Source organism: Pteropus medius, unplaced genomic scaffold (assembly GCF_902729225.1).
Source record: "Pteropus medius unplaced genomic scaffold, Ma_sr-lr_union100, whole genome shotgun sequence".
Classification (NCBI taxonomy): domain Eukaryota; kingdom Metazoa; phylum Chordata; class Mammalia; order Chiroptera; family Pteropodidae; genus Pteropus; species Pteropus medius.
Genome location: NW_024352786.1, coordinates 4,425,213 through 4,445,418, shown reverse-complemented (window position 1 = coordinate 4,445,418; position 20,206 = coordinate 4,425,213). Strand labels below are relative to the sequence as shown.

At 34.4% G+C, this 20,206-nt stretch overlaps 1 protein-coding gene across 5 annotated transcripts in view; it reads right to left on the bottom strand.

Moving 5' to 3' along the window:
- Positions 1-3,191: 3,191 nt before the first annotated feature.
- GSTCD (glutathione S-transferase C-terminal domain containing) overlaps positions 3,192-20,206 on the bottom strand; it is a 116,729-nt gene continuing 99,714 nt past the window's right edge. For all 5 annotated transcript variants that reach the window (XM_039848809.1, XM_039848806.1, XM_039848807.1 and 2 more), the window contains 4 exons: positions 14,016-14,149; positions 12,027-12,057; positions 8,694-8,763; positions 3,192-5,730 (listed from right to left, as the gene is read on the bottom strand). In XM_039848809.1, coding sequence (XP_039704743.1) covers positions 5,594-5,730; positions 8,694-8,763; positions 12,027-12,057; positions 14,016-14,149 — 372 coding nt within the window. In that variant the 3' untranslated portion in view covers positions 3,192-5,593. The remainder of the gene's footprint in view (positions 5,731-8,693; positions 8,764-12,026; positions 12,058-14,015; positions 14,150-20,206) is intronic.

Below are 20,206 nucleotides of genomic sequence, written 5' to 3'. Positions count from 1 at the left end.
TTTAGATTTGTACCTCAAAGCAATCACCAGAAAAATGGGTGCTGGGTTAAAGATTTAAACATGAAATCTAAAACTATTAAAGAATTAGAATACCAAAATGATAGGTAAATATATATATATATACATATATAATTTTCACTGGGTAGAAAAAAATCTTTCTAAGCAGAAATCACAAGGAAAAGAGTGACATGTATGACCAAATGTGTGTTTTAAAGTTTATAACAGCAAAACAAGAGCAAAAGCAATACCTTTCTTCGTAAAGGCCAACTTTAAAAAAGTTGTAATTAACAAAAAGTCTTTAATCCATAAATAAACCTTTACTAATCTTTATAAAAGATGAAAGTACCAGATGAAAACTGAGCAAGAAATATGAATACAAAACTTGGTCTCAAAGCAAGAACTCAATAATTCAATCAATGTGTTGATTAAATTAATAGATTGATAGGCAATTCACAGAACATAAATGGCCTAGAAACATATGAAAAGAATGCAATCATCTGCATAATTTCAAGAATGAATATCAAAATAAAATAGCATTTTTTGCCCATCAAATTGGCCAAGATTAAAACAAAAATCTAGTAATGACTGTGTTGGTTAAGGGTATTGGGATGTCATCATGTTATTTCTAGGAGTGTAAATGCTTACCTTTCTAAAAGTACAGTTGGCATATAAGTCAAGCACTTTAATATATGAGGCAGAATTTGCAACTTTAAAATTCCATTTAATAGAAGTTTCTCGAAACTTCTACAGTAATAATTATAATAATAATAAATCCATTGTTTTTCTGGATAATTTCCTTACGCAGAACAATGAGAGCAAATATTTGTGGCACGTGCCTTCCCTCTCTTGGATGGATCCAATAAAATGTCCTATGCCAGGGCAAAAGCATTCAGTCTCTGTTTATAAACTGGAAGATGCAGTGTCCTTTTTTTTCTGCCCTTGTCTTCTTTCTTTTTCTTCCCCTTCTCCTTTTAACCACATTGCATTGGCACATCTTATTATTGTTTGCAATTATCTGCAACCCCACTCCATAAAGGTTATACATCCTCACTTTGTTAAATTCAGCAGGGGTCATATAACTTTCTTTAGTCAAAACGAGCAAGGCAAAGTGTATCACATCTGAGTAGAATCTTTAGCAGTGAGGATAGTTTGCTATGCCCATTTTTCCCTTGCTGTGGGACCAGCTGTGGTCCTGACAGAAGCTTCTTGGTCAGGTGTGAAGATAATGTGGAATGGTCATAGCTAACTTGGATGGATAGATAATATGAGTGAAAAAACACAACTTTTTGTGTAGAACTTCAACAGGCAGATTTTTGTTACCATAGCATATCCTAGGCAATCCTGATAGCAATGCTAAGGAGCATGAATATGAATATTAGCTGTGCCAATTACTGGCTGAGTTCAATTTCAATCTGCTCTTACTATGAAACACTGGCCTTAGTTACTAATGGTATCTAGCTGTTAGGGCCATTATAATAAGAACTGAATGGTTTAAAAAGGCTAAATGAGTTATTATTTATAAAGGGGTTAGATTAGTGCCTAGCAAATACTAAAAATTGTATTAGTGATTGTTAAATAATTTGTGTATGAGTGTAGAACAAACTCTAAGAAGGTATATAACAAAGAGGTTTCGAAAATTTTCTTCTTTTTGTTTAGCTACATCTTCTAGTTTTTCTTCAATGAACATATATTTCTGGTATAACTAAAAAAAATTTATTCAAAGACTTCTAAGTATCTTGCATTGAAGGTCTGTTTTTAAAAAATATATATTGCTTTCTTTATTATGATTTCATTATATCACTTCCACAGAAATGTATCTCTAATTTTTTTAATGAAAGTCTAGAGAAACGGGTGTCAGTGGGTAGAAATTCTATTAATGGCAATTTCTTGAACCACAGAGTGGGCAACATCTGTAGCCAAAATCTTGAGAATGAGATGAAATGTTTAATTATTGTTATTCACACAAAATTTTGCATATGTATTATGAAAATGTTTTGATTTCTAACATGACTGACATTTATCTCCCTAAATAAGATGGTTGTTTAAGTTAATAAATATACCCCCGCTTCTCTGAGCTAGGCTCAAAAGTCAATGAAAGTTGAGCTCTTGCTTCTAGTATTACAACTTCAGGGAAGACAGATCAGTGAGAAGCATTTTTGCTTTTGATGGACAAGGAAAGGGGTAAGACCAGGTCACTTGCTGGGATTATTGTCGTTGCAACAACCTTTCTGCTGCTGAATCCAGCACCTTTAATTTGCCCTGGCTGAGAAGGAACCTTGGCAAGGATTTACACAGAAAAATCATGATCTAACAGCAGTCATTGACACCCATATCTATGACTAGCAACAGCCAGCACAGCTGGAAAATTCCATGCCTGAGAACAAGGAAGGAAGAACCACAGGGTCGCTTTCTTTTTTATTCTCCATATTCAACGTATGAGATTTTGGGGGGAGGTTGGTGCTTTTAGTCACCTGGGGAGGATACAGATGACACCTCTGGATGGTATATATTCTCTAACAGGTACCTAACTCCAGGGAAGTTAGGAAAGGCTTCTCGCGGGATGTCAAGTCTGAGGACAGAAGACTGAATGAGATGAAGCTAGTGGGAGGGGTAAAAGGAGGCTATTCTGGGTAGCAGGAAAAGCATATAAAAAGCTCAACTTAATAGCATTAAAACTATCAAGTAATAGTAAATAAAACAAAATATCTACAATTAAAATTATAAAATATCACCGAGAGTAATTAAAGAACTAAATACATGTTAAGATCTATTATGTTCATGGATTTTAAGACTCAATATTGTTAACATGTTCAATAATCCAATTTTAAAAATTATATGGAAATACAGGATCTAGAACAGCCAAACAATCTGGAAAATTAAAAATAAACCTGGGAGACAAACTACCTAATTTTAAGACTTACTATATAGCTACAGCAAGCAAACAAATAGATTAATGGAACAGACTAGAGAATTTAGAAATGGACTTATACATACACAACTGATTTTTAACCTAGGTGCCAAGTCGATCTAATGGGGAGAAGGTTTTTAAACAAATAGTGATGAAACAACTGTATATTCCTCAAAATCTACCTACCTCTATATGTGAATATTGACTTGAGATGAATCATAGACCTAAAAGTAAAAAGTTAGAACCATAAAGTTTCTATAAGAAAACATAGGAAGAATCTTCATAACCTTAGGATAAAGATTTATTAGAAAGGACACAAAATATTAAGAATAAAAAGGTATGTTAGGCTTTATGAAAATTAAAACATTCATTATGAAAATAGGTAAGCCACAGACTGGGAAAAATATTCTCAAGACATATATTTGCAAAAGGACTCATCTTGAATATATAAAGAACTCATAAATCAACAATAAAAAGCTCCAATTGACCTAATTTAAAAAATAAGCAAAAGACTTGAACAGACACTTTATAAATGATGCTTAACATTACTAGTCATCTGAGACATGAAAATTAAAACCACAATGAGACACCATTTCACACTCACCAGAATAGTTAAAATAAAAAAAGACAGACAATAGCAAATGTTGGTGAAAGCAAGGAGAACTGGAATTTTCATATGTTGCTGCTGGGGATATAAAATGGTACAACAAATTTGGAAAATTGTTTGGCAACTGACATACACTTATTCAATGATTCAGCAATTCTACTAGATATTTATTCAAGAGAAATGAAAACATATGTCCACAAAAAGACTGTACAAGAATATTCATAGGCTTTATGCATAATATCCTCAAAGTGAAAACAATTCAAATAAATATTGGTAGGAGAATGGATAAACACATTTTGATGTATTTATATAATGGAATACTTTGTAGGAAAAAGAAGAAACTATTGATACATATAACAATATAACTATTTCTCAAAAAATACTGGTGAGCAAAAGAAGCCAGACACAAAAGACTACTTACTAAATTACTTGATTTATTTAAAGGATCAAAATGGGCAAAACAAACATAGGATGATGGAAATCAGAGAGTGGTTGCCTGTGGGGTGGGGGTTATTGAACTGAAAGAGACATCAGAGAACTTTCTAGGCTGATGGAAATATTCTATTACTTATTTCTGGTAGTGACTGTATGGGCATATACAGTTGTCAAAGCTTCTCAAACTGAACATTTAATATCTATTATTTTATCATCTGTAAATTATACCTCGATTAAAAAAAGAAAGCCCAGAATAAAAAAGCATGGTTTGTTTATAGGTTCAAATGACTAAAATGCTCAGCACTGATGATTAATTCTTTTCTCAAATATTATCCCAGAAAATAAGAGTTCAAACCCCTTCTTTCATAAATATTCCTATATTTTAATCCATGATGATGAGTTATTTATTAAAATTCTTTCTCCTGATGATCTGTGTCACACAGGATTGAAAACATCAAAATTGATAAAATAAATCTCATCTCAAATGGAATAATATAGGACGTATAAAAATTAATTAGTAGCATGTTAGGAAGGACATGCCATCTATCTTTAAAAACTTTGGCTGGTGGAATAAGGATTAGGTAGATAGTTATTCAAATAAGCTTTTATATTCCACACTCCTCTCACCTCTAATTTACACTCAATACATTTTACCAAAAAAGTAAAAAATAAAAATATCATTGATATCTGAAAAACAAATCCTGTGACTATATATTATATTATGATAGAAAGAACTTAACTAATTCATTAATCTTTCTCACTTAGCTGATTTACTTTCACAGGCAAAGAATTGTATCTCTTGCAATTCATCTTTGTATCCTTAAAAGAAGCTAGGCCAGGGTCCTGAAAATAATGAATCCTCAATAATTTTAATTATATTTATAGACTTGATTTAATTAATGAACATATTTACTAATTATTTAGAATTTATGTCCAAATTACATGTTGCCATAATGGGAAATTTACTGCAATTATTCTATAATGTCTTCATATAAAATATTTGAACCAGAAATGAGCTCATTGGATAATTTATGGAAAGTATATTTAAGTATATGAAATGATATGCAAGTCTAACTTGCCCAGCTTAAAAATTTAACCATACTGTAATTACCTGACTAGATTTAAAATACACACACACACACACACACACACACACACACACACACACACACAGAATACATACACACATAGAAAAAGTACAATTGTTAGATATATAAAAAACAAACAAATCCCACTGAGTCTACTTTTAGTCTGTACTTGAATACCTAAATGATTATAAAAGCTGCAAGTACATTGTTTTGAATTGAACATCACATTGGCCAGATCAGAAAAGCTGTGAACTGAGAAGGAAATTGTTATTCCAGTGATGGAACCTCCATTAGTGACTATTATTCTGCTGGCAGCTGGGACTTCAGGAGGCTCTCACTATGAAAACCAGTGGTCTTTTAATCGCACATTATAAGAGCATTTGTGATGCTTTGCAGGCAGCCTTTCTTCAAAGATTTTCCTGCTGCTTTCCTTCCTGAGCACAATAGGTTCAAGATGGCTAATGCTGCTCTGTCGTTATGCCAAGAACCTCCTGAATGCCACTGAGCTTTCATCATGAAGACGGATGGCAAAACATCAAATGTGAATATCTTGTTCTAAATGGGGACTCCCACGATCATGTTATTTTTGGGAGAGCAGCTCTCTGGCTCCATGGATATCACTTGAACAGAGTAGCCACGTTCTTCTGCAGCTCTTGCTCGGTCCAGATCCACCAGGCACATGCACTGTTTTCCTGAAATACAGTGAATGGTATCATGAAGAGCTCTTCAGTTAACAGTGTCATTTCAATTTAAGAAACTCTATACAGTGAGTATATGAAGAATGCTGTTTGCCTCCAAGTCCCGTTTAGTCTCTTTCAATTTAATTCTTGATCAGTATGGAGAGAAGACAATTATAAATATATGACATTGCACAGATTTTTTCTGCTAATAATTTAAAGAATGTTAACTTTCTAAAATGTATTCATAAATAAATCTCAGATGAGAACTACAGATCCTATTTCCAACTTTGGTTAAAAATCCATGTAAAGACCTTTTCTCTTCATGAAAACACGTATCTGTAATAATATGAAATAATACTATCTGTCTTTAAGACTATCTAAAATGACATGCAAAGGGATATCTGAAAGAATGTTACATTTTGTACCTGGATTTTAAAAAAATAATAATGAAGAAACGAGAAATAGAAAATATTTGAGGAAATTTTCGATTGTGTGCTGATCATTTCAGGTGGATGTATAATGTTGAGCATAATATAACCTTAATTTTCAGAGCTCCTGTATCCATATAAAATACTGGTATTCAATTTTCTTTGTAATCTTTGGCAAACAAAAGAGGAAACCTGACTGGAAATCAAAGCAGTTAATTTGTGTTCCTTTGGCAAATAAATGCAAACTTCTATTTCAAAAGCAGCTCAGGAAAAAAATAATTTGGGGTTGAATATATTCAAAGCTATGGCTTACACATTCTCAACTTCTTTAAATTCAATATCTAAACTTCTTCATCTTTTTGGAAAAAGGTTACTGATTCTCCAGAACTTCATTCATTCCATTTTTACCTCAATAATCATGATAATTCCCAAACATTATTTCTAAATAATTTATTTAAATGATAACAGAAACTGCTAACTAAAAGAGCTTCAGAAGTGAAGATAGAAAACTTTGGAAGAGAAGAATCCTCACAGAAAACAGTGGAAAGTGAAATTAGTAGGTAATAATTGGCAATGAGAGATTCAGATTGAAAATATTTTGTATGTTTTCCTGGAAAGTCTCGTGCCCAAAAGGATAAACTGTGATAGAAATGATATAAAAAGAGATGTTTAGAATTCCATTTAGGCTAAATCACCCCCTTTTCATCAACAGCAGTATGGTTAACATTTTTTTTTACCTTAAAATACCGTTCTTCCTTTAAGACATGTGTAAGTATCCATCCCCCCAGCCATCTACTTTTCAATTTAAAATGAAACATTCCCTGTCAGAAAGGATGTTCTACATTCCTTCAGTACCCACCCTGGGTTTACACTGCAGCTCATTTAGCCTTGGCTTTGATCCCAGTCCAGTTAATTTTTCTTTTTCCACTACATAGAATAATCTTATGCTTTCACGTGTTGAAGAACTATCTTTATAACTGAAATCCAGTTGTTGGTAGTCTACCTTTTGGGACCTGAGACGCTTCCTAAAATGTTCACAAAAGTGAACTGTGCAAAGTATCGATGTAGACATCTGATGGAGTCTATGACCTTGAACCTGACTTTCCCTCCCTTCATGCCCATGATCATGCCAGATGCTCCTCCTCTTCAACAAGCAATTTCCCTTCCGGCCACTCTCTTCTGGTTTAATGCCTAAAACATCAACCATGTACACGTCACCCCTCCCCGCCCCCACCCCCACCCCCCAGATTATATCTGCATTCAGTTTGGTGGAGGTATATAAAATGTAATTTCATACATATATGTAAATTATACTTCTCTAAATATACATATTTGACTATACGTTCAAATGTACATTCAACTAACTCAAAGTTTTGGGAATGGGAAAAGGAAGAGGAAGAGGGGAAGAGGTTGCAGGCAGGAAGGAGTAAGCTTTTTCCATGTTTATGTCCCAGAGTGTGAGAAAAAGAAGGAAATCACTTATTCTTTCAGCTTCAGGTTTCAAATGTCTCAACCGTGAGTATCTTGATATGCTGACTTGGATTTTAGAATTTCAAGATTACTATTTCTCATATAACATGGTCTCTGAATGCAAGCTAATGACTACATCTGGTGCTCAGCCAAAGAAACAGCAACCTGTTTCCAGCCCACGATGGTCTCTCATGTTGGGCTTTTCTAAATATTTTTAAGACTAGTTTTGACTCCACTCTATCATTCGAAGCCCTAATTTTGGAACCTAGACTTCCAGTGATGTGACCCCGTCACTGGGGAGCATTGCAAAAGTGGTAAGAGCTTCATGTCTGGAATTAAATAATTTGGGTTCATAGTGTGGTTCCACCATCTACTACCTGAAGGATTCTGGGCAAGCCTTTGTCCCAGTTCTCTCATCTGTAAAATATACATAATAGTATGTTCATACTCTATAGGTATTTTTATAAGAATTTACTGACATAAGGGCATTTAGCTTAGTGCTTAATGTTCAATCACTGTCAGCTATTATCCCTCTAAATGTGATTTCTTTTTCTAAAGCAAAGTTTTGGATAAATTCATTACTTAAACTTGAAATACTATTGTAGATCTTCCGATTTAGGTAAAGTTTATTACAAACATCAAATAAATTGCTCTATGATTGATAATATACAAGTATACTTTTTTCGTGAGAAAGAAAACATTATCATCCTTGTTTATACACTGTTAATGCATCAATTTTGGCATGCATAGTTGATTTTCTCATCCTTATTATTTTCTTATGTGGTTTCTGATAGAGCCTTCACTGTGTTCATAACAGTAAGAAAGATCTAACATAGTAATTCTACTCAATGCACAAAACATTAAAAATGTATTTAAAAATATTAATGTTAACAAAAATAGGATCAAATGTTGTTATTGTTACAAAGCCTTTTTGAAATATGAATTAAGTTTTCTGGGAAAAAATAAACCTTTGTTTCTTGTTGGTAAATGAACTAGTTTTACCCATACAGAGTTGGTCCATTCATTTGTAGGCATCTTGTACATAATCTACTCAACAGCTGCTGTGAAAACACATACCTATGAGCCTTCGTTGGGGTGGAAGCTGGACAGCTGTCTGATCTGCAAATCTGCACAGAATCATGTGTTCCTAAAAGAATAAGCAAGAGAATGTGCTTATTTTAATCTTCTGCTTCAAAATTATAAAAATTAAAAAAAAGAAACTATCTCATTTTTCTGGAGTTCTACATTGTTTAACTGAATAAGGTGTTGCAACAACTAGTACTTTTGAAAGAAGCAATTTTTCAGAAAATGGTGCTCAGTAACTTTTTTTTCCTTCAGCGGACTGCTCTTAAGAATAGATGCACTGAAGACCCTCAGGGCCATTTAACAGTTGCTTTTAGCCAAATACAGTTACAATTTGTGATTACAATGTATTAAATTAGTTAACCTAAAATTCATTTATATTTTTCCTTTAATGAAATTTGAATCTCAGGAACATGGTTCCAAAAAGACATTCTAAGTGGCTTTTCTATTACCAGAGGAAAAGGAAGTGCTGTGCCTCACTATTTGTTGCTTCTGGAGTCCTCTGGACACCCAGTGAAGTGCTGGCTACGCCTTTGCTTTTCCAGCCTCTTCCCTTCACTCAGTCCCTGTAGAGGAGAGGAGGCTGGTTCGCTCTTTCTCCTCACTCCAAAACGCTGCGGGGTGTGTCTATTTCTGCTTTAAGACAAACCCTAAAGAGGACCTGAGGGAATGGGAGGGATATTACTGCTTCTGCTTAACAATTCTAGGAAAGATTGTATTAATGAAAGAACAAGGCTTTAAAGGGATGAGAGCAGATGAGGCTGCACAGCTCTTAAATCTGCAAGCAGCGAAAGGTGAGTGATTAGTTGCAGTCGAGATGACTTCAGTGTGTCCATGACAACTGTTCCTTCAGAACAGCTGCAGTTTCCAAGTGTGTAAATGATCTCACCTGTCAGCTTAGCCAACGGGTTAAACTCAGATTCATCATTTGTCTCTTGGTGTTTTGTACATTCAATTTGTGGCCTCCATTTTTTAATAAGGTAATTAAAATTATTGCTTGATATTAGTTCTTTCTGACAGGTTATCTTTGTATCAACTTTTATGCATTGAAAAATGCTATAATGCTCACTATAAAATTTAGTGACAATGTGTAGAGTACTAAAAAATGGTTCAATTAGTAAGTTTTATTAAGCTCCCATAAATTGGTATCAGCAAAGGGTCAGAAGAAGGATTTAGAATTACATAATATGAAAAAGGCAAGAAAAAGCATGCCTCGTGGTGTTTGTAAATTAAGGTTCAGTTTAAATATAGTAATGTTGAGCATTCACAACCTCAGATGAGGTTCAATTCTCTTGTTTTGATAAGTTCCACCACATTTTATTAGAATTATATGTGGATGTATTCTTCCCAGCAGAAATTAAATTCTGGAAGGGGAAGGCACATAGTAGGTACTCAGTAAAGGTTTGCCGGCTAAATTGAACTGTGGAGAAGAACACTTGCAAAGTGACCCTCAAGATACTTGGGCACTAAGTTATTGTAGCTCTGCCAGCCTGCCCGCCATGGTCATGTTAGGGAATACCGAGACATTATCTTGCTGCAGTATCCAAGAAGACTTCTCTGTAGGGCATTTACATCTGAGACCCTCAAAAGGGCTGGTGGCCAAGCAGTTCTTGGGGGTGTGGGAGAAAGAGACGATAAAGATGAACTGGGCCCAAGGAGTTTTGGAAGAGCCCGAGTGCCGTCTTTTTTGACTAGAAATTTTTCATTATTTTCTAGGCAATGAGACTGTGGCACCTGACCTCCTCACCACCCTGGGTTTTTTCCATATATTCTCTCAGAGTTTTCTTTACCTAGCATCACTCAAGGAGAGATTAAAAGCAAGGGTCTATTTTTTTTTCCAATTCATTTTCTACTTTATTGATAGGGGCCTTGAGAGAGAAAAGTAAGGTGTCTTGACTCTTATGAAAATGAAGTTCCTTGGGTCCTAGTATTTCCCCCAAAACCTTATAGTTCCCTAGGATACGAAAACTTTAAATCCAGTGGGCAAAGGTTAGAAAAGTTCCGGTTGAGGATGAAAGCATGAACGCTGAGGTTTCTCTTTTCTCCACAGGTGTCTGTCTGTCTGTACAGTACATGGATGGGTAGGGTGGGATTGGGGAGCGGAGTGGTGGGGTAGACCTTAAAAGAGATAGAGGTAAAGGAAATATAGTTGCCAGGGTGGTAGAAATAAATCTTTTTAGGTCACAGCATACCTCACTATTTCATTGCTGGAGGGACAAGAAGGTAAAATTCTTAGAAGGCAGGGGCTGGTATATAAAATAAGACTGTATAATTTTAGTGAGTTTGTACAAGAAATGGAATTAACCAAACTAAAAATCCAAACTAATTTATCAACTTTTAATAAAATTTACATATTTCTCTCAAATATTATTTCTTAGATTACATTACAATTTTCCTGATAAATTAATTAGTTAATAATGATGCTCAAAAAGATGAAAACTATTTTGTTCAGGTCGGTGACTCAAAACTATGTAATGGTCTGACTACTGTTGGGAAACAATTCTCCGTGGGTCTCTTGCGTTTCTTCATGTTTGTGAGCAGAGACACTGCCTTCGTTCTAGATCAGGGGTTGGCAAACTATGGCCCACAGGCCAAATCTAGCTTATGACTCTTTTTTGTATGGGTTGAAAGTTGAGAATGTTTTTACATTTTTAAAGGGTTGTAAATCTACAACAACAATGACAAGAATAGTGGAGAATATGTGAAAGATTTGTAAGTGACCAGCAAAGCCTGAAATATTTACTATTTTACCTTTTACAAAAAAAAGTTTGCCTCTATTCCAGTTTATCTTTTCAAAGACATTTGTATGATGAACAGCCTTGTGAACTATATAGGGTTTCCACTCTGGAGGAAAGAGTATGCATGCTCACTTCGAGATTAAATCTTAAAACATTTAGGTTTCCTAAGCTCAGGTTTCCTCTCCTGTAATGCAACTCACTGTGTATGTAGGTGTCACCTGGCTCTTTTTGTGCTTCTTTGTGGGAATTAGGCCTCAGAGAGTCAGTGCAAAAATGATTGCCTACTCCTATTTCTGTGAGTAATAGCTGTGTTTGCCTCTGACTTAGGAATCTCTGGTATTCTACCAACATCCATGAAACTGTGGTAGGCTAACTAGTTAGCTTGCAAGTAGGGCAAATTCTCAAACCCTTCACAAAATCTTGTCAACTACTTAAAGATTAATCTTGATTAAAAAGAAATCAACAATAAATGTTCAACTAATTCAAATATGACTATGGACTATATACTCCATTAGAAATTTAGGAGGGAAAAATATAAAGAAGGGATAAGAAATATATTAGGAAAACATCTAAATATTTTTAAGGTTACCTTGTATGATAAAGTTTTCTTAAATTGTTCACTGAAATAGAAAAGAAATAAGAATTAGTTATCATTTTAAATACCAAAGGTTAAAAGTAGAAATAGTCCTAAAGGAACTAAATGGCAAACAAAAATATGTATTTTATCTGAGGAGAATATGATGCTACCCTGAACTAAAAATATGCCAGTTCAATATGTCTTTATAAAAAGACAAAACCGTAAGATCAGTATGTTATTAATTTAAAAACATTTCACACTGATAGATTACACTATTAGAGAAGTACAACCATATTTTTTCCCCGTTTTCCCCACATGGGTGCACACAGTTTCAGTCAGTTTCAAAACGTAGGTTTTATTGTTAATCAGGTGTGGTGAGGCCAACAAAATCAGGAGAGGATTGCCATTAAAAAGATAGCTTGTGACTCAAAGTTTCCAAGAAAAGGTGGCATGCTATGCCATGCAGTGCCACTTGGGGAAGCACCGGGGTTGGTCAGGAGGCAGAGGGAGAGAGGTAAAACGCAGGCAAAAGCCTTTATTACAGATTACACTGTAATAAAGTGGAATGGCAAGGCAGGGCTCACAAGCCCAGATTGGCTTGTTTGAATAACGTTAGCAGGCTCTGAGGCCTACAGGCTGTGCCTAACTGTCTGGTACATGGCCCTGGGGTGATTAGAGCAGGGGAGTAGTGACCCTGGAGTGGTCCTCCAATGACAAAGAGGGCAAATGTCAGTAAATCTACAGAGATGTGAAAAAAATTAAAAGACACTAAATTGAGACTTTAAGATCAGTTAAGTGAGACTGCAGGCAGAACAACTCAAATCAGCATTCTTAAGAATCTAGTGCTAGACTTACAAATTTTTTGGTAGGTAATAAAAGATACATTTTATCTAAGTAGATTTAGAATAAAATAAAATTTCAACTATTAAATAAGCCTCAAATTATATTTTAATTTTTGCTTGTCCACAGTTCCTTTGCTTTTCTCTCAACTAGTTGCAAATTGTAGTAAGAAACAAAACAATGAATGACAAAGAATAAAAAGGCTATTATATGTATGTTTAATCTTTAAATTACTTAGAAACTTTCAAGTATAAATTCTAATGGAAATTTTCTAAGGTTTCTTGAAAGTAGTAATGCAAATGATTAAGAAGTCTTTTTGACATATTATATATAGGATAGACTTTCCGAAGCTAGCATATTTAATATATTCTATAATTAAAATGATCAGCGTGAGTCTCAGTAACTGTGATTCAGAAAATGAAATGTTGCAAACACCAAGAGAGTGGCCCTCCAATAAGCTGAGTCAAAGTGATGATAATTAGAATGTCTCCCTTCTGCGTGAGATAAGAAGGGCTGTAAAAATGGCTATCAGGTTTACAGACTAATCATCGCCCTCCATGGGCAACATTTAAAAATAATACTTCTGCTACTACTGTAACTAGTAACAGCTCAAATTTATTGAGTGTTTAATTTTATGCCTCTTCTAAGTGCTTAAAATATATATCATTTAAGTCTCACAAAAACCTTGAGGTAATTTACTATTATAATCCCCATTTTGTAGATGAGAAAACATAGGCAAAAACAGTTTAAGTGAATTGCTTGAAGTGAAACTACTTATAAAATGATGACGAGCCAATATTTGCACCCAGAAGAAACACTTCCAGGTCCTAAGCACTTAACCACTACACTCTACTGCCTCTCATAGATGATGATTTCCATTTAGAAGCACACAGAGAAGTGCTGAAGCTGTCAGACTTCCAGTTAGCTAGCTGATTCTTAGACAGATTTGCTTTTAAATTTCAGCAAGAGCTGGATCCAGGAGAAAAATCAAGGACAGGCATAGAGATCCTCTCCTCCTTATATAACTTATAAACAATACTTGCCATTGTGGAAACAGGAAATAAGCTTAAAACTTAATCTCATCACAACTTTATATCAAATGACTTTTGTGCATTGGTTTAATCTCCATATTGGTGCCTTAGGTAGAATGCTAAACTTCACCTTTTTGGAAAATTAAACTTTGAGGTGTTCTGAATGAAACCATAACAGCAAGGGCATGTGACAAAGGAAGCCCGTGTTTTGATGCAGTGCTCAATCACCATGTCCGTTGCCACTCCACAGGCATGCAACGCCACCTGGAAAACAAAACCAGATCTTAGTGCTAAGTTCTTTCTTAACAGTGCTGTTTATTGCCTTTTTTTTCCCCCAAATACTTTTTGTGAGGACCGATCCTCAAAAGGTTTCCAGGTACCAGAATATCATTTGGACTAGTTAGCTATTCACGTTAAGAAAATTAAACAAAGTTGAAAGATTATAAATGGGACACTGAGAATGAAGCATAAGATTCATTCAATGGAAAATGTGATGCGATGGTAAATATGGAAAATTTAATATGCATGCAAGTCTAAACTAGTGTTCTTGCTGATTATGAATTTAGTTAAGTTGTAGCATTGTGGCAACAATACTTGATTGAAATCAGAATTTCTGGTCTAGAACTCTAGCTGTCTGTGTAATCCTGGGCCACCTAAAATTTAATTTCTTTCGACTATAAACTATAGTGAACGTGACATATTACAATGCTGATGCAAAGTTTAAATAAAAATGTATTTGAAAACACTTTTTAAAATATTGCATGAACATAATCAGTGTTGTATAACAACTGTCAAATCATATTTATGTAGCACCTTTTTATATTCATATAACACTTCTTAATATTGACTGATGAATCACATGAACTACTTTTAAAGAGCTTATTTTAAAAAAGAAAAAATTATGAATTAGAGTCATGATTAAGGCTTCAATAATTTAGGAAAAGAAAAATAACTCTAAAAGTGATTTTAAAGTGTTTTCAAAATGAATTCCTTAAAATTATCTATATTGTATTACAATAAAAAGTAGGCAATTGTGAAAATTATTAGGCTCATAAAGCATAATAGGATTCTATGAAAGAAAATCAGATGTGGGGATCTTAAAAGATGAAACATTTTGTCAGAAATAAATGCTCAGATCTCCATTTCATTCCTGACACAGGCAAATTGTACCAGATTGTAACTATCCTTTTTAGGGACAGATCTCTCAACTTCAGGGTTGGGAGGAACTTTTAGAATGAAGAGAAGATTTTCTGGAAAATTCTAGATGTGCAGTATCATAAGCTAGATTCCCCCAGTGAATGGCGAAATCCAAAACAATGCTGGATAGGAAAGAGAAAAGCAAGATCTCTGTTCTCAACCCTTCTGAATTCTCCCCTCCTTCCAGGCTTCCATCAGCTGCGTAAGTCCTCACTTAACGTCGCCGATAGGTTCTTGTAAAACTGTGGCTTTAAGTGAAATGGCATATAACAAAACAAATATTATCCCAGGCTAATTGTCATAAACAAGAGTTACAAATCATATGTCTTTCTGGTCACAAAAGCATCACTGAACTTCTAAACAAAGACCCGAAACACTTTTAATATTAAACATGAAATAAATGTGAGCTATACATATAAGAAAGAATAATTAAAAACAAGCAAGGTCATTATTTTCCAATCTACTTATTCCAGTTTAGGGTCACAAGTCGCTTAAGCCTATCCCGGAAGCTCAGGGCACAAAGTAGGATCCACCGTGGACAGGACACCCTCTCATCGTAAGGCACACTCACACCCACACCATATCACGCATACCAGGACAATGTAGACACACCAGTTCACCTCAAGTGCACATCTTTGGGATGTGGGAGGAAACTGGAGTCCCCAGAGAAAATGCATGCAGACGTGGGGAGAACATGCCAACTCCACACAGACAGTGGCCCCGACCAAGAACTGATTTTTTTTTTCCTCATCAACATTATAAAGAAAAGATGAACAAAATGACAGTGTTCAAGGACCTGCTATACATATATGTCAACAATCCCTGTGGCTGCTGTTAATCCATCTTTTCTGTTTTCTTTTATTTTTAATTTATTTTTTATTATGGTGACATTGGTTAATGAAATCCAGTAAGTTTCAGGTGTACAATTAACAGTAAGGCATATATATATTGCATTGTGTGTTCAGAAATAAATAGTTACATTCATTTCTGTCACCACATATTTGATCCCTTTTACTCCTTCTACCTCCTCCCTCCCCTCTACCACTAGTCCACTGTCCATGTCCATGAGTCTCTGTGTTTGTCCTGTTCGTTTGTTGCCTTTAGGTTATGTCCCATATATAAGTGATATCATGTGGTTTTTCACTCTCTGGCTTATTTTGCTTAGCATGATTATCTCAAGGTCCGTCCACTCTGAAACAGAGGCTAGGAAGGCTGCCACCCAGTGAACGTGGCAGCAACTACAGGGCAACTGGGGGAGGAAAAAATCTTGATTTCTTATCTGTCCCTTTTATTTAATCAGCTTTGAAGAGTAAAAATCAGGCTAGTTCTTATTTTTGTGAGTAGCTTGAGAAAACCTCACAGGAAAAATTATACATGCATTTTGGTCTGGATGGAGAGAGAAGAGAACCAGCATTCACTGAGTGTCCTTTATGTGCTGACATTATGCTGAGCTATTGCATGCAAATCACTCTATGCTCACAACAGCCTTGAAAGATATTATTAAACCATTTTAGAAGTGGGAAAACTAAGACTCAGGGAAATTAAGAAAGTGCCCACAACAAAGCAGCTCTTCAGGGGCAGGATCCTGACCCCATGAATTAGTTACATCAGCCTGCTTCTCCATAAAACCCTCTTAAGGCTCTTAAAGAAAGGTTTAGACAATTTACTTTTATAAATCTCTCTTAGGTTCACATTCCCTTTGCTACATGCAAAAGAGTGAATTTATTTCCCTCATGTAAAGAAAACAACTAAATAAAATAACTATTTACATGATGGATTTTAGATCTAAAAGGTTTTGCATCACATGCTCCTAATTTCCATTGTCATCAAATGCAGGTCAGAAATAACAGGCAAATAATGATGAGAGATATACGTCAGTGGAACCATGTGATTATGGAAATTTAGCATACACCGAAGGTGGCACTTCCAACACCTAAACAAAAGATGGACTTTTTGAAAAGTGATGTTGATCATCATATAAAAAATAAAATTAGATCCTTTCATCTCACCACACATAATAAATATCAAATGGATTAGAGATTTAAAATGAAAAAGAAAAAAAGCGAGTTCCTCCATAACTTGGAGGAGTGGGACGTACTTTCTTAACTGTGTCTGAAAATCTACATTCAATAAGGGGTAAGGTTAATAAATTTGACAAAGTAAAAAGACAAAAAAAAAAAAAAAGACCAAAAAAAACCCTTTTAAGTGGCAAAAAAAAGTAAAAAAATCAATGACAAAGTAAAAAAAAAAATTTTTTTCAACTTATAGCATAAACAAAGGGTTACTATCCCTCATATATAATAACTTCTAAAAATAAAGAAAAAGCCCAATAATCTGATAGTAAGATGGGCAAGAGATTTGGACAATTCACAAACAAATTATGCAAATAGGCCTTAAATCAAAATCATTTAATATTGCTCAAAATGAGAAATAAGTATTTAAACTACATTAAGATATGACTTATCACCTACTACAGTGACAAAAATCCTAAAATTTGATGCTAGTCTATGAGCCAGGCTGTGGGGAAGCAGACATTGTCATATATTGGTGATGGGAATACAAAAATGTCACAAGCCTATGGAGGAGGAATTTAGCAATATCCAGCAAAATTACATGTGTAATTTGTGATCTCACTTCTAAAAACCTGTTTAGAGACACAGCAAAAATATTTTTTAAATTATTCATTGAGGCAGTATTTGAAATCACAACAAAATGGAAATAGCCAGTTTTCCATGAACACAGGACTGGTGAATTAACACAAGGAAGTACTCTGCAGCTCTAAAAAGAAATGAAGACTATGTCTATACATGGCCATAGACGATATTATTAAATGGAAAATAATTTTAAAAAATGTTCAAACTATTTTCAGTAATCATCATTGGTGATTGTGTGTGTGGTTTTTTTTTTTTTAGAACTCTAATGTGTATATCGTAAGATAAAATAAGTAATATGCTGATGTCATTAAGAAACAGATTTTTATTTTTTATCATACATAGGAGAAAAGAGATATATGGTAGCTAGATGAGGCTAAGGTAAAAATCATATAGTCCTGAATTTAAATTGGAAGTATCAGTATGAACCCATGATGATTTTGTTTACACACACACACACACGCACTGCCTAGCTCAGACCACTGAGAAGCCTAGAAATAAAGATCAAACCAGTAGCAATGACCATTCCTAGGACCTAAACTGTGCTAATCCAAATAGCGTTTTCCTTTAAAAGACTTTAGAGCTCCGTGGAGAAATAGCTGATGCTAGCTTATGCAGGCAATACATAAGATGGGCTGGAATAGCTTTTTATACCAAAAGCACAGATGCTATCAAATACTGCTGAAGCCTTGTAAAGACTTGGGGGCCAACTCTGATGCTTACACTGAACAAAGATGGAAATATTTCAGCATCGGTGACAATAATAACTGCAATGGATTGAAGTGTTTCAAAAATTAGATTGATGAGTCAATAATCATACTGAAAAAAAACTAACGTCATTTTTTGGTAGATAACCGACTCACTTTGAAAACTATACTACTCACTTTGGAATATATAGGAAAAGAAACAAGTTTTATCTAGCCTTTCCTATGTGAACTATACCTCAGTGTAAGCAAATCATCGATAAGGAAAGTAAATGAAGACAGAATTATAAAGTTTGAAGAATATCACCATTTCACTGCCCTTATTGAAATAATAGAATGAGGGGCAGTGATCATAAATGCTGCAAATGTTACACAAGAGATAACTTGACACAATATCTTTTCGTTTTAGAGAATGAAAAGAATATATGTTGATTCTTCTCTAAGAGAATATATATTCTAAGGGAATATATTTTGATAAAGAGTATATGCTAATTTTTGATATAAGGCACATTTTCAAATATACTAAGTCTATGCTTATTCATACCCCAAACCAGTCATGTGTTAGATGTATTAAGACTCTTTTTTTTTTTTTCCTGAGAATCATTTAACATTTACTACTCTTTTCCTAGCCCAAAGTATGCATGTATGTGTTGTTATTCTTCATTTGACAAAATGGCTAAGTGGCTGGTCCAAGGTCACAAATGATGAAGCCAAGATTTAAACTCAATTTGTCTGACGCCAAGCTTTATTGTAATACTCTGTGTTCCCATTTACTCCTTTTTAAGATGTGGGAAGTGAACAGGAAGTCACTGACTGGACCTTACTACCAGCTCTCATATTAACTAGCTACATTCCTCTTCCCCACCTGGAATCTCAATTTCTCTGTCTGTAGAATGAGTCTGAACTGAATGATCTCTAAATCTGCTGAAGACCCATCATGCTCTGAGCCTCTGCTTCTCAAAGGAGTCTCCACCAGGTGTCTTAGACAGAAGCAGGTTTGGTCCTAACTGTGCACTCATTTTCCCCCTCTTTAAACACTTTCATGAAATTATATTATAGGTAATTGACTTTGAAATTCAAATAATGCTAAAAGGCATGCAATTACAAAAACAGTCCCTTGCTGGTACACATATTCTACCCCTAAAAGAAAATCTGGAGACCAAAGTGAATGCTTTTCAACTCATTAGTTTTATTACCTGAAATTTGTTTTTCTGTATTGTAAATGTATATTACTATCTCTTGATTTGTAAATATTAGACATTATCTATTGATTTTGTTATGGGAGATGAGGATTTTTTTTGCATATTTATGCACCTTTTCCACTTTTCTCATCCTCATAATATTATCATCTCCAATTTTTAGTTGTGTTTATACAATGTTTTTATTATCAGCGCTTTGTATATACTCTTCACTGCTGAGCCAAGTGTGCTGCACATTTTTTTTTATATCTAAGACTTTCCCTACCCACTCTTGTATCGGATACCATTTATTCCTATTTCTTATTTACTCTCTTGTTTTGGTGAAGCAAATTTTCTAATAATTTACTGAAGTCAATTTTCTTGAGACCTTGACATTTTATTACTTTCATACATGATTGGTGAATTGGTTAGATTCTAGATATAGAATTTTAGACTGGAAAATTTTCTTTAGCATTTTAAAGGCATTGCTTCACTGTCTTCCATGTTGCTACTGAGAAGTATGGTAGCATTTTAATTGTAAATTTTTCATAATGACCATTTTTTTTTTCCTCTCTGGAAACTGTTAGGAAC